At 34.0% G+C, this 12,482-nt stretch overlaps 1 protein-coding gene and 1 long non-coding RNA gene across 3 annotated transcripts in view; one reads left to right on the top strand and one right to left on the bottom strand.

Moving 5' to 3' along the window:
- Positions 1–12,482, bottom strand: part of LOC137863907 (uncharacterized) — a 361,629-nt gene that overhangs the window by 190,687 nt on the left and 158,460 nt on the right. The gene's annotated exons all lie outside the window — the stretch shown is intronic.
- The window catches only part of KLHL4 (kelch like family member 4), an 81,460-nt gene that overhangs the window by 57,610 nt on the left and 11,368 nt on the right, over positions 1–12,482 (top strand). For both annotated transcript variants that reach the window (XM_068697504.1, XM_068697503.1), the window contains exons 2-5: positions 4,671–4,844; positions 5,295–5,431; positions 8,477–8,673; positions 11,813–12,025. In XM_068697504.1, coding sequence (XP_068553605.1) covers positions 4,702–4,844; positions 5,295–5,431; positions 8,477–8,673; positions 11,813–12,025 — 690 coding nt within the window. In that variant the 5' untranslated portion in view covers positions 4,671–4,701. The remainder of the gene's footprint in view (positions 1–4,670; positions 4,845–5,294; positions 5,432–8,476; positions 8,674–11,812; positions 12,026–12,482) is intronic.

Raw genomic sequence — 12,482 nt, 5'->3', positions numbered from 1 at the left:
AGTTTTGTCTAATGCCTTGTCACTACCAAAGCACATTTAATAATGTGCTTTAGACACAGACCTCAGAACAGACATCACATTGGTGTTTTAAACTGTGATAAAGTCCTTAGGATGTCTTGTGTCTGTTATTAGTGTCTCTAACTGGTATTTAGTTTGCTGTTGATGGCTGGTGTGACCTACCATTCAGAAGTAGCGTGACCCAAAATCAAAAGCTTAAAGTGACACTGTTAACTGAACTGGATTCCACAAATTTTAAAGCAGGTACATGCAACAAATACCTAACAGGGAAGTGGTCACCATAAAAATATAAACAATAACCTTATCAAGAACAAGAAATTCAAATATTTCATTTCATCACCTGTGTTTTTTTTTTTTTTTTTTTTTTTTTTTTTTTCATGCAATATTATGCATCTAAGCTTCCTAATCGTCAAGTTTTGTTTCTGGACTTTGGCCATAGGCACATATAATGAGGCACTTTAAGATCATACTGAATTTAAAAAAGGACACAGCAATTAAATAGAAAGTATGTTTTATCATGTTACAATTAAATAATGATGAAAAGTGAATTTCACATTTATAAACTGATTAATGAATAGTGCCATGGTGATTAATGAAGAGTACTTTAGAAAGACAGAAAATTATTTTAACATAATTCAAAAATTTAAAGAATTGTAGAAGACAGGCCTGGAATGAACCACAAAACTTGTCATATCCATTCCCCTGACCAAAAGAGACATGAAGTTTTCCCTCCACATCACCATTTCTGAGTAACAGCTTCATTTGGATCCATTACAATCTAGCTGTTACCTCAACTCTCTTTTCTTGTCCTGTATTTCAGTCAGATAATTACTCATGTAAATGTAAGCAGGTCTTTGAAAAGTAAAAATTTGCATGAAATTCAATAATGACTAAAGCAAAGATGGCACCTTCAATTTTTATATTCTGTTCCCCAAAAGTTTCCAACTTGCTATCTTATACCAATGTGATGTTTATACCCTTTTTCTATCATGTACTTATCTGTAATAAAAATACAGAGTGGCATGAAAAGCAGAATTCACAGGCAATGCATTCAGAACATCTGACTTTGAAAGTGAATCCCCAGTAAAGTTTTGAGTGCGCCTATACAAGTTGTTCATATCTCTTACATTTATTACACTTAAAACATGCCACCCAAGCTTGATTTTGAAAATGTCATGTGAAATATTGTTAAAAGTCATCCAAAAGTCAAGATGATTTCTGACACCTAATGTTTTTCTCCCAGTAAGCTTTGTTATCTTGTCAGTAAAAAAACTGCTATGACATGATTCGTTCTGAACAGCCATGCTGGCTGGTATTTATTTCCTTGTTACCATCTAGATAGTTAACATTTTTTGATTACTTTTTCAAGTTTTCAGTTTATACAGTCTGCTTGACAATTTAATTTTTCTTCTTTTAAGGAATAGCACTGTATTTTCATTATCCTTCACAAATCCTTATGGGAAAACTCTGAATTTATTTCAATTGTCTCTCTAGCCAAGAAGAAATTCATACAGCTCAGTTACTTAGAAATCATTTAAGTATAAATTTACCTCCATTCTCTCCAGGCTAATCTGAGTTCTTAAGTTCTTAATGTTCATAATGTTAACACATCTCAGAATCCTAGTCAACACTAACACAAAGATGGCATTAAGCAACTTGAGTTTCTGGTTCTTCAAATCTCTTTAGTAATATTTTTCCCTCCTGACTAATTGGAAATTTAGTTCCTTAGGACTAATATACTTCTGGAAATGTTATTACTATAAATATTATTATTAATAGACTTCAGATCTTGTTTGTTTAAACTTGTACCCATTTTATAGAAAACAACCACTTCTCTGTCTTCTAATGCTTCTGAATAGGTTTACATGGACCTTGAGTTCTCTTAATGTGTTGAGTTCTCCTAGAACAAGATATGACAAGTAGACATATTCAAACTAACACATCTGCAGACAGATTACCTATCTTTGTACTACAGTCCATAGCATCTCTGATTTTACTTCAACATGAAAGCATCAGACTCAATGATACTTTTACGGATTTCTTTCTTCAAGATATTTTAACCTCTGTCTTCTATATAGTTCACTGCGTTTTTTCCTCCCCAGTGATATATTTGAAGCTCAGTATTTGAGTTGTCTGCATATCAGTGATCCATGGAGGGGAATAAACAAATATAATGAGAAATGAGAAAAAAAAAAAAGTATCCAGGACTGAACAAAATGATTAGACTTTAAGCTTGTAAATCTTTGCAACATGAAAATGACTGCTCTGCTCACAAATGCATACACACTATAGGAAATTATGTATTTCCACAAACTGGCCCTGTCCATTTGCAATAGGGATGGGTGAGTATTACTGTGGTTGAATTCTGCAAACATCAAGTGTAAGTGAGATGTAATAGTACAGTACTTTAGTACTTTGCAGTACTAAAGATGGATATAACAAATCTCACAGTATATATATATATATATATTTAAATAAATTTCAGGAAAGCATGAAAGAATGCTTAAGATGTAAATAGCAAAACACAAATGTTACAGAGTGTATATTTGGCATTAAATAACTGTTGCAAAACTAATGAGCATATAATCCAATTTTGCAGCTTCTTCATTTTCAATGCAGCATTGAAGAAAAACAAACAAAAAGTATAGTCATTAAACTCACTGAGACAAATTAATTTTTGTAAGCTGTAAACTACAAAGGACGCACATTATAGGTGAACTTGGTTTGCCCCTTTGTTCTAAAAACAACAACAACAACAAAACAAACATTGGAAATTGTAACAATGCTTCAAAAGAAAGATAGGAAGTTTATTGCATTATTTAGAAAATATTAAGGTATTTTTTAATATCAATATAATCTCAGATTATCCAGAGAAAAATACGTGTACACACACTGGGCATATGTGCAATGCGTTTGAAATGTATCAGCTCTGCTGTTCCCACGTAGGCATACATCTCAGGACTGATAAACCTCAGTTATACCAGAAATCATGCATCTGTGCAGACTGTCAATGATCTTACACATCCAGTGAGTCTGGCAGAGCCACGCCACAGTGACTACACTGTACTCAGGTGCACCTGAAATGCATCAAACGCACTGGGTATCTGAAGGTTTCGACATACCAGTGCTTCAAAGATGCCATATTGCAAACAGGCTGTGGAATGTCAGTAATTGCAATACAAAAATCCAAAGACCTTTGAATTGATGGAATTTAAGGTGGAAAAAAAATATATATATATACCTGGAAAAACATAGACATACAGTGGTCACACCAATGCTGACTTTTTTTTTTTTTTTGTACCATTCAGAAAGACACTGACATTCTGTAACTCTCCTGTAACACAGAGGAGACAGAAAACTCTACTGGTCTCAATTCAAGATTACATATAATTTGATTTCTAATTATTCCCCTTGAATCCTGATTAGCTATTTAATGATTTATGATCTTTGAAAGTATATGATCTAATTTATCTCTATTTTCTGATTATATTACTGATTCACCCAATTTTAATTTCTGTATTTTCTAGACTAAATGTTCCATTGTAACACAATCTAGTACTCTGCTAGATTTTAATACTTTAATTTCATGAAGAGATTTTATCGCTCCTAATGACTTATGCATATGCATTAACAGTATCAAAGACAATCAGTATATTTAGTCAAACACCTTCCACTGTTTCCTAGCTGGTCTTGTGATTTAAAAAAGAGGTGCTTTAGGTTTTAATAATATTGTAAAAGGAGAAAACATTTTCCTAAAAAAATAACTAAAATAATGTCATGGATTACAGCATTTTCAAGATATGTGATACAGATATATCAACAAATTACTATCTTACTATGAACAGATTAATATAAAAATATATACTTTTCTAAGAAGGTATCAAAAAGATTTCAATATGCATCATGATCCATATTAAAAGGCAGTAAGGAATGATGCTTTAGAAGAACCGAAATCTTGTACAAATATCCATAAAAATTATATAAATGCTAAGATGATTCCAGAATAGGAGGAGTATAATTATAATGTACATTTCCATGAAAAGGCAAGAAATTAGTTTGTTATTTGCATTCAGGTTCTAGAGGCAGTATAATTTTCTGATTTCATCAGCTTTTTGTTTGGTAATTTGTCTACAATTATATGGTAGTTTTCAAATTGTATTCTGATTTCTTACTGTTTAGTAATATAATTTTAAAGTATAAAGTATGGAGAGAAATAGAAATAAGACCTGACGACATACAACATCCAAAATATCATACCTCAAGATATTTTAGATATTAGTATCACAGTAAAATAAGTTTGTTTTTCATGTTTCCTGTCGGTGCATGATTTACTAATCTGCATTTATTACACAGCAATGCTGTGCAAACAATGCCTCCTGAACACGTATCCTGGATATGAAGTAGAAAACTCAGGAGCACAACCTCAGTATAACATTTTTTTTTTCTTTCATTGACCATAGAATTCATAAGCAGCCTACAAATGAAAACTTGCAAACTTCAAACAGAAACAAATTGAAGAAGGCATAATAAGAGGATCATAAGAGCTTTATAATTGGAAAAATTTCTTTAATGCTATTTAAACTAAAATTATATAAAGAGCATAATCAGTGCTTACAACACTGCAGCCATTACACTGCCTCTTTCCCTTGCAGGCTATCAACAACCAGCAATTCACTGCTTGGAATGAATGCCAATGGCTCTGATGAGTATTTCCACTCTACAAACCACGCAGAGCAAACTTTCCGCAAAATGGAAAGTTACCTGCAGCAGAAGCAGTTGTGTGATGTTCTTCTCATAGTTGGAGACCAAAAGATTCCAGCTCACAGGTACACATTCCACTTTTGTTTACATGGCTTCAAAGTCTGAAATTTCCAAACACTAGGAAAAGGTAGGCCTACCCTGCCTGTTATGAATAAACAGTTACTATAATTGGGACATCAACTAAGATTGGAATAAAATGATGCGATCATTTTTGTATTCATTATTTTGAATTAAAGAGATTCAAATATGACCCACAGATGCTGCCATCTTTCTTTCTTGCTGCTGTCAAACTACAGTGAGGTCAGTGAAGATAAACTGCCCAAACCAGCACTATGGAAAAAAATTAGTTTATTAATTACCTTTTAACTTTATTGCTCACTGAATCACTCAAATTCTATGTTAAAGGAAATGTTTCTATTGCACACACCATTTAATATATACTAATCGTCAATTTCATGCTTGTTATTGAGATTATGAAGTAATTTGCAGTCCTCCTAAAATGGTTCTATTTCAAGGTTGGTTCTCAGTGCAGTGTCTGATTATTTTGCTGCCATGTTTACTAATGATGTGCGTGAAGCAAAACAAGAGGAGATCAAGATGGAAGGAGTAGACCCAGATGCCCTGAAAGCTTTGGTTCGCTATGCCTACACAGGTAATTTTTCCTCCATTACCCACATCACAGTTGTAAAGGAAGATATAAACTATTTAATGAATCCATAATTTTCACTTCTTCCATTTTATACTAGTACATAAACAAATGCGTAGGTCATGCATGTAGGATGTAAGATTTTCTCTACAGAAGATGAATAAATATTACTGTTTTACTAAAATAATCCGTGTTTTGAAGGAAGATAAGTACGAATACATGAAGCTAAAATAACATGTTCTAGAAGATAAAAAAAGATGTGATAAATGCGTGTAGGGTATCATCTTTCTCTAACTAGATATAAATTATTTTAGGAATTTTTATGAGAGAAGAACATATTTTGCCTGTTGCTCACCCCATATGGTGACACAAGGAAGGGAGGTATGAACTTCCATGTCATGGGTAGCTATAGAAATGGCCTGCCTGGTTGTTACCTATTTGGCTCACTCAAGGTTCTTGAGCAGGAACAATTAGAAGAAAACAGGATTATGGTATCAATGATGAGTAGAACAACTTTTGCCATAAGAAAGTGCCACCATATTCTAAATATATTTACTTATCTTCTCTTGAAAAATTATTGAGATTGTACCCTAATGAAATTCAAATATTTTATTTTAAAGTACCAGAATACTGTGTATATATACATTCCTTGCTTTCTTTTCCCATTTTTCAACATTTATCCCAATATTGCTGGATCCAAATTGTTGAGCCACATAACCAAAAAGATGAAGTCAGAGAACCATGAAATTCCTTTCATACTCTATAGTGAACAGGGAAAAATGCTGTAGATCAAAAACACTGTGTTATTATATAAATTTTGAATGGAATAACACAATTTCCATATGAAGACAGGGAGGTTGGAAGACATACTAGCTGAGGCAGGGGAAGTTTAGGCTTGACATCAGGAGGGGTTTCTTCACAGAGAGAGTGGTTGCACATTGGAACAGGCTCCCCAGGGAAGTGGTCACTGCACCGAGCCTGACTGAATTTAAGAAGAGATTGGACTGTGCACTTAGTCACATGGTCTGAACTTTTGGGTAGACCTGTGCGGTGTCAAGAGTTGGACTTGATGATCCTTAAGGGTCCCTTCCAACTCAGGATATTCTATGATTCTATGATTCTATACTATAGGTATTTTGTTGAATCATAGGATGGTTTGGGTTGGAAGGGACCTTTAAAGATCATCTGGTTTCAACCCCTTGCCATTGCCAGGGATGGCACCCATATATCAGTATTTGTATAATAATTTAAAAGGAGTTAGAATAATTATAATAGTAACGTTTAAATTCTAACAAAGACCCCATTATATGTGCTATAGGGGTATTAGCATGAATGTTAAAAATAGAAGACTTCACTTGCTAGGTCAGGGAGTTTATAAATCTTGACTCGTGTAACGAGACAAATCTCAAGAAAGATAAGCCATCTGCAACCCAGATTGGAAACAGAAGTTTCTATACACAGAATAGGCCCTTTATGTGTTTGTACGTACAAACAAGGGGATAAACACAGGCAGGAGGGAATTCTGTACAACTTGCATAAAACCATGATTTTATAGCATTGAATTAGCATGTATTACCCAAGGAAATAGATTAGTAGAAGCACAAGAAAGCTGAGAGGTGGGATGCTTATTATCTATATATATCTAGAAATCATCCTACTCGATTAAATTTCAACTCTTTCAGTTTACTTAAGTAAAAAACAAACAAACAAAAATATATACAAGAACAAAAGCAAATTTGCTACAAAAACAAATGCCAGTCTATAAAATCTATGAAATACTGTAAATTTGCTCATGAAATGAGGATTCCCTCTTTCATACAAGTACATTATATTGCAACCTTTATTTACAAGAACATGTAATGTTTTATCTTTATGCTCTCGTTCAGTAATCACACTGTTTGGTATAATGAAAACCAAATGCAAACATTGCTTGCTTTGGCACCATGCCAGACCTTTCTCATTTCTTGCAGAAATTAGAATGTATTATTCAAGTTCCAAAGCAAGGGGCATCAGGAAGACATGAGACTGTGTTAAAACTGCTGTGGAAAACTGAACTTTCCTACTGCCTGTGTCATAGATTTTCAAGTAATATTAACCAAGCTACATTTCTACACTGAAGGCTACTTTCTTTCAAGATAATGAAATATAAATGTGACTTTCAGAGGAGATGAGAGCTATAACTTTCAGAATTTTTTACATATTCTACTGGAGTAAATCAGAACAGAACTTTGGACAAGAAACCTCTTGTAGTTCTACTCTGATGTTAATTTTGAATATAATCTCTCTTTACCATCCTTCTCCATCTGTTAAACGGAGATAGTGTGTATCATCCCTTCACAGAGAAAGCTGGAAGAGAAATTAATGCTTCTGAGGCAATTAGAATGATAGAACGATTTTGGGAAAAAAAAAAAGATTCATAAAAAAGTCATTAAAAGTCAGTTCATTTTTTTTCAGAGTAGGTTTTTAATGCTGTGTATCAATTAGGGAATTAAAGTATCCACCAAGCATCAAGAATATAAGATCTTTTTAAATGAACAACTTCCAATCTATGAACATAACAAAATTCTCACATCATATAATCATCTCATTAAAATTTTAATGTACAATATATGACAGAAAAAATCAGGTTTCCCACATGAACTTACTGTTGGCATTTCCTAGCTATAACTATTGATAATAAAGTTCTTATGTGCAGTTAAAACTTACAGTATATTTTTCATTAATTTATATGTGAATTTTGGGAAAGGTTTTTCTCTAATCACATCTTTGTCTTTGTTTCAATGTTTTTTCATGTAAAATCAGATCTAACACTATTAAAAATGCTCCAATCACTGTATTCAAAATTCACTAAATCCTTTAAGTCTGTTAAGACAAGTTTAAAGATTCCTTCAGTAAAAAATGGAAAATGAGTCTGTGAATCACAGGGCACTTTTCAAATATTTTTTTTTCAGAGAAGCAGAAAAAATAGAAACCAGGAAGCTTGCAAGTAAATAAAGTTACAAAGAAAATGACTGAAAACTTGTATTTTTTCCCTACATGTAAATTGCACAGGTATTCTAGAGTTAAAAGAAGACACTATAGAAAGTTTGCTAGCTGCAGCTTGTCTTCTCCAGCTATCCCAGGTCATTGAGGTATGCTGCAATTTCCTCATGAAGCAGCTTCATCCTTCCAACTGCCTGGGGATTCGCTCTTTTGGAGATGCACAGGGCTGCACAGAGCTCTTGAAGGTGGCACACACATACACTATGGTAAGATAAATAACCTCACTGCTTTACGACTATAATGTTAACAGAGAGCATGAGTACTCTCCTGGAAAATATATGGGCTTTGGTGAAGCAGAGGGACTTGGGGCTGCTGTGCTCTCCAAGAGTGATACAGTGGCTGTGCTCCTCCTGCTCTGGCAGGGTCGACTCTGCACAGTCCCTGACCTGAGGACATCTCTGCTCACCTCAGCCTCCAAAGGGAAATTTAAGAACTGTGACTACTACAGAATTATTGGAAGGAGAGAAGGGCACATTGAGGAAACCAAATGTTCAGTTCTGCTTCCTGTTTCAGAATTTTGCCATACTTATTGAACTTAAATTTGCAGTATGATTTGCATGTATTTCTTCCCATGCAAAAAAAAACATGCCTTAGTATGGATAATGTCAAAAGGAAAACAGCAATGGTGCATTTATATGTTTTTAATTCAACACAAAGAAAAATCTAAAGCTGATTTCAAGGTCAAAAAAATGACAAAATAAAGAATGCGTGGGAAAGATCTGGAACGCTAAAAAGAAGCACATCCTTGACTGGAGCATAATCTCCTCTGGCTCAAAGCAAGAAATGAATATTCAGAACTTGGGAAACAGAGAAGCAAGATAGCTTGCTGTGAAACCAAATCAAGGGATAAATATTCAGGGCAACAAGATGTGCTATAGCATCTTTAAACATAAAAAGAATAGCAACTGTTACAGCTAAATAGATAAAAAAAGAACTACTCGTTAGGAGACACATGGCAGATTTATGCTTGAAATATTAGCGTAGTATGTCAAAACCAGTTTAGAGGCTTCGTAATGCTGAGAGCATTCCAGCAAGAGATTGTGAGCTTCCACATGCTGAAGTAAGTGAGAGTGGCATGTGCAGAATGAGGGCACCAGTTGTGCTCCTTCCTGTCATACTAATGAATGGTTTGTTTAGCAGCTATCTAGATTCCTTTTATATTTGAAAGTTTGAAAAAAGGGCATTTGAGATAGAGGTTCACTCAGCCTTTACATAATAGCATTGTCCTTGCTGCTCCATACCATTATAAGCTCTGAGCCCAAACCAGGAACTTCTCCTCTCTGCTGCCTCTTTTGTTCCACCAGTCCCAGCCATGTGGCTATCAACTTTAACCACTTTAAATCCACAGATTTCCGCAAAAATGAGATAAAATCATACAGTTATTAATGTCAGATAATGAGAGGACCTTTTTCAATTTTATTTTTTTTTTTGTATTATTATTTGAAAGCTTCGGTCTTCCCCAGAAATTCGACTTTTACTATTTTTTAAGTCTGTGTGTTAAAGAAATGACAGTTGGGTCTTTAAGAACACTATCTAATGTATTAGTACTGTGCGTAAAGGCTTTACACAGTCTTCCTGAAAACAGCTGGGAGCATTCCCACTTCTAGAACCACTTCCTGCATCTTGTGTTCAGCACAGATTGAGGATGCTGCAATGAAAGAGGACCTGGCATTGTCATAAAACCACCTACCATGTTTTCAGCTACTAACACAGAAGAGGAAACTCTGCACCTCTTTGAAATAAGCTTAAAGAAAAAATTCTTTTAACCCCCTGAACTGATTCTCAAAAGACTCTTGAAAACAAGAGATTGTAACAATGCACACATACAAGGTGTTGTGGAAGAGGATAAAGGAAACATTCTGGTTTGATTCATGCCAACTTCAACCACCTCAAAATGTGTACCTTTGGGGAAAGACTATAAAGACAGAGTGTAAATATAGAGACCATCCCAATGAACTGGTAACATTTAAACATTTTCAGAAGACAATCAGCTATAAACACCACATCCATTCAATGAAAACAAGCACAATGGAAGCCTTCCCTTTCAATTACTTCAGCCATTGATGGAAAGTATTAACAGTTTCCTGCCTAGGATCTTTTCATGCAGATAGAGCTTGTTCTGATAAACATCTTGTGCTATATTTGTAACTAAATGTGAACTGGCCTTCCTGTTCTTATTCTCTGAATGTCACAATATATTAAAGCAGGATGTGCATAACAGAATAAAGTCAACATACCCTTTCATCACTGATACTTCTATATGTGCATTCTTAATTCTCTTGAGAAGAATTACAGAAAGCTGAGACTACTGAAAATAAATAATACAAATATCAGTTACTAAAATTTCTTCATCTGCCCTGCTTCAGTGTGGTTTCCAAATAAGATACATGTCTTCCAGGTACATAGATGGAAATTAATATTTCAAATATATACATAAATTCCAAGATGCAGTTCTCTGTAACTTTAAAAATAGTTTTTTTTTTTTTTTTTTTTTTTTTTTTTTTTTTTTTTTACTTTGGAATTAACACAAGCAAACATACTTCATACTGAATTATGATGACTGAAACTATATTTCAGTATCAATTCTAATATTGCTTTACTGGACCGTACAATGTAATTTTTTTTTTAAGAATAATAATGCTTTTATTTATATTAATGTCTATTTCTGGATTTGGCATTTTTTCTCACCAACAGACTAGAGACTGAGATCCCTTTCTCAGGACTTGTCCAATTTTCAATTGCCATAAAATTTGTTAAGTTGCTGTAAAAATTGTTAGAAAAGCAAGTTTAATTTCCCTAAATTTTCTGCTGTAGACAATGTAGACATATAGTCAACACCTGGAACAGCCTGTCAGAAAAGAACTGCAAGGTTTGAAAATAATTCCAAACTTGGAAATCTGATTGTAGCACAAGCTATACAAAATAGTTAATTTGAAAGCCCACTTACCATTCTTAAGATATATCATGTACCTTCAAATTGTGTTGCTATTAAGCTAAAGTATTAAGATCACATTAATGGACAAAACTGCCAGTAGCAAAATCTGATGGGATATACTGACAAGAAGCCTGACAGATGCAGCATGGTAGTGGTAACAAGGATCATTGTTCTTCAGTTCTACAACAGGAAGGTAGAAAAGAAAAAACAAAATTTCCCCTAAAATGATGGAAGGGAATTCAATGATAATTAGAATATGTATTACATTTCCCTACACCCTAGTGCAAAAAAATACAGTATAAATATACAGAAATACAGTATATGCAAAGCCTTAACACTATGTAAGGAAATGTTAGTTCAAGGTGTGAAAATCATGACTGTACTGAAGCTTATTGTTTTTTTCTTTTCAGGAACACTTCACAGAAGTTATTAAAAACCAGGAATTTCTTTTACTCCCTGCTAATGAGATTGCAAAGCTCCTGTCTAGCGATGACATCAATGTTCCTGATGAAGAAGCCATATTCCAGGCGCTAATGATGTGGGTGAGGCATGATTTGCAAAATCGACAACGAGACCTAGGAATGCTTCTTTCTTATATTAGGCTGCCTCTACTTCCACCTCAGGTATGGAAGTGAGGGGCTAACAGGGGATTTAACTAACAACTGAAACACTTGCCTCAAGCATCAGTTAGACAGGAAAAAAAAATCTGTACAAAAGTGCTGGTTTGGGCTTCTTTTTAAATAATTATAATTATTTTGTTAACTCTATAGGTATGTTTATTATTTGTGAAGAGAGATGAAAAGAAGTTGCACAATAGAAATGTAATTATTGGGCTCACAACTACCTTTATAAACATAGCAGTCTAATGGTATCTCCAAAGGAGAGTGTTTCTTTCCTGGGGAGCATTTTGTCCTCTAATAACATAGCAATTTGTTATCATGTGAAGACATTTATTTAGACTTACCAAACTGCAGGACTGATAAGACACAATACTTATCTCTTATTACTGCAAAAAGTAAACAAAAACAATGGGCTCTAGATTATTGTTGAGCATTGGCATTACTTGTCCTTTCAGACTGA

The sequence above is a fragment of the Anas acuta genome, chromosome 13 (genome assembly GCF_963932015.1).
Source record: "Anas acuta chromosome 13, bAnaAcu1.1, whole genome shotgun sequence".
Classification (NCBI taxonomy): Eukaryota; Metazoa; Chordata; class Aves; order Anseriformes; family Anatidae; genus Anas; species Anas acuta.
The sequence above is the reverse complement of the archived record's forward strand: the minus strand, read 5'-3'. Positions and strand labels throughout refer to the sequence as shown.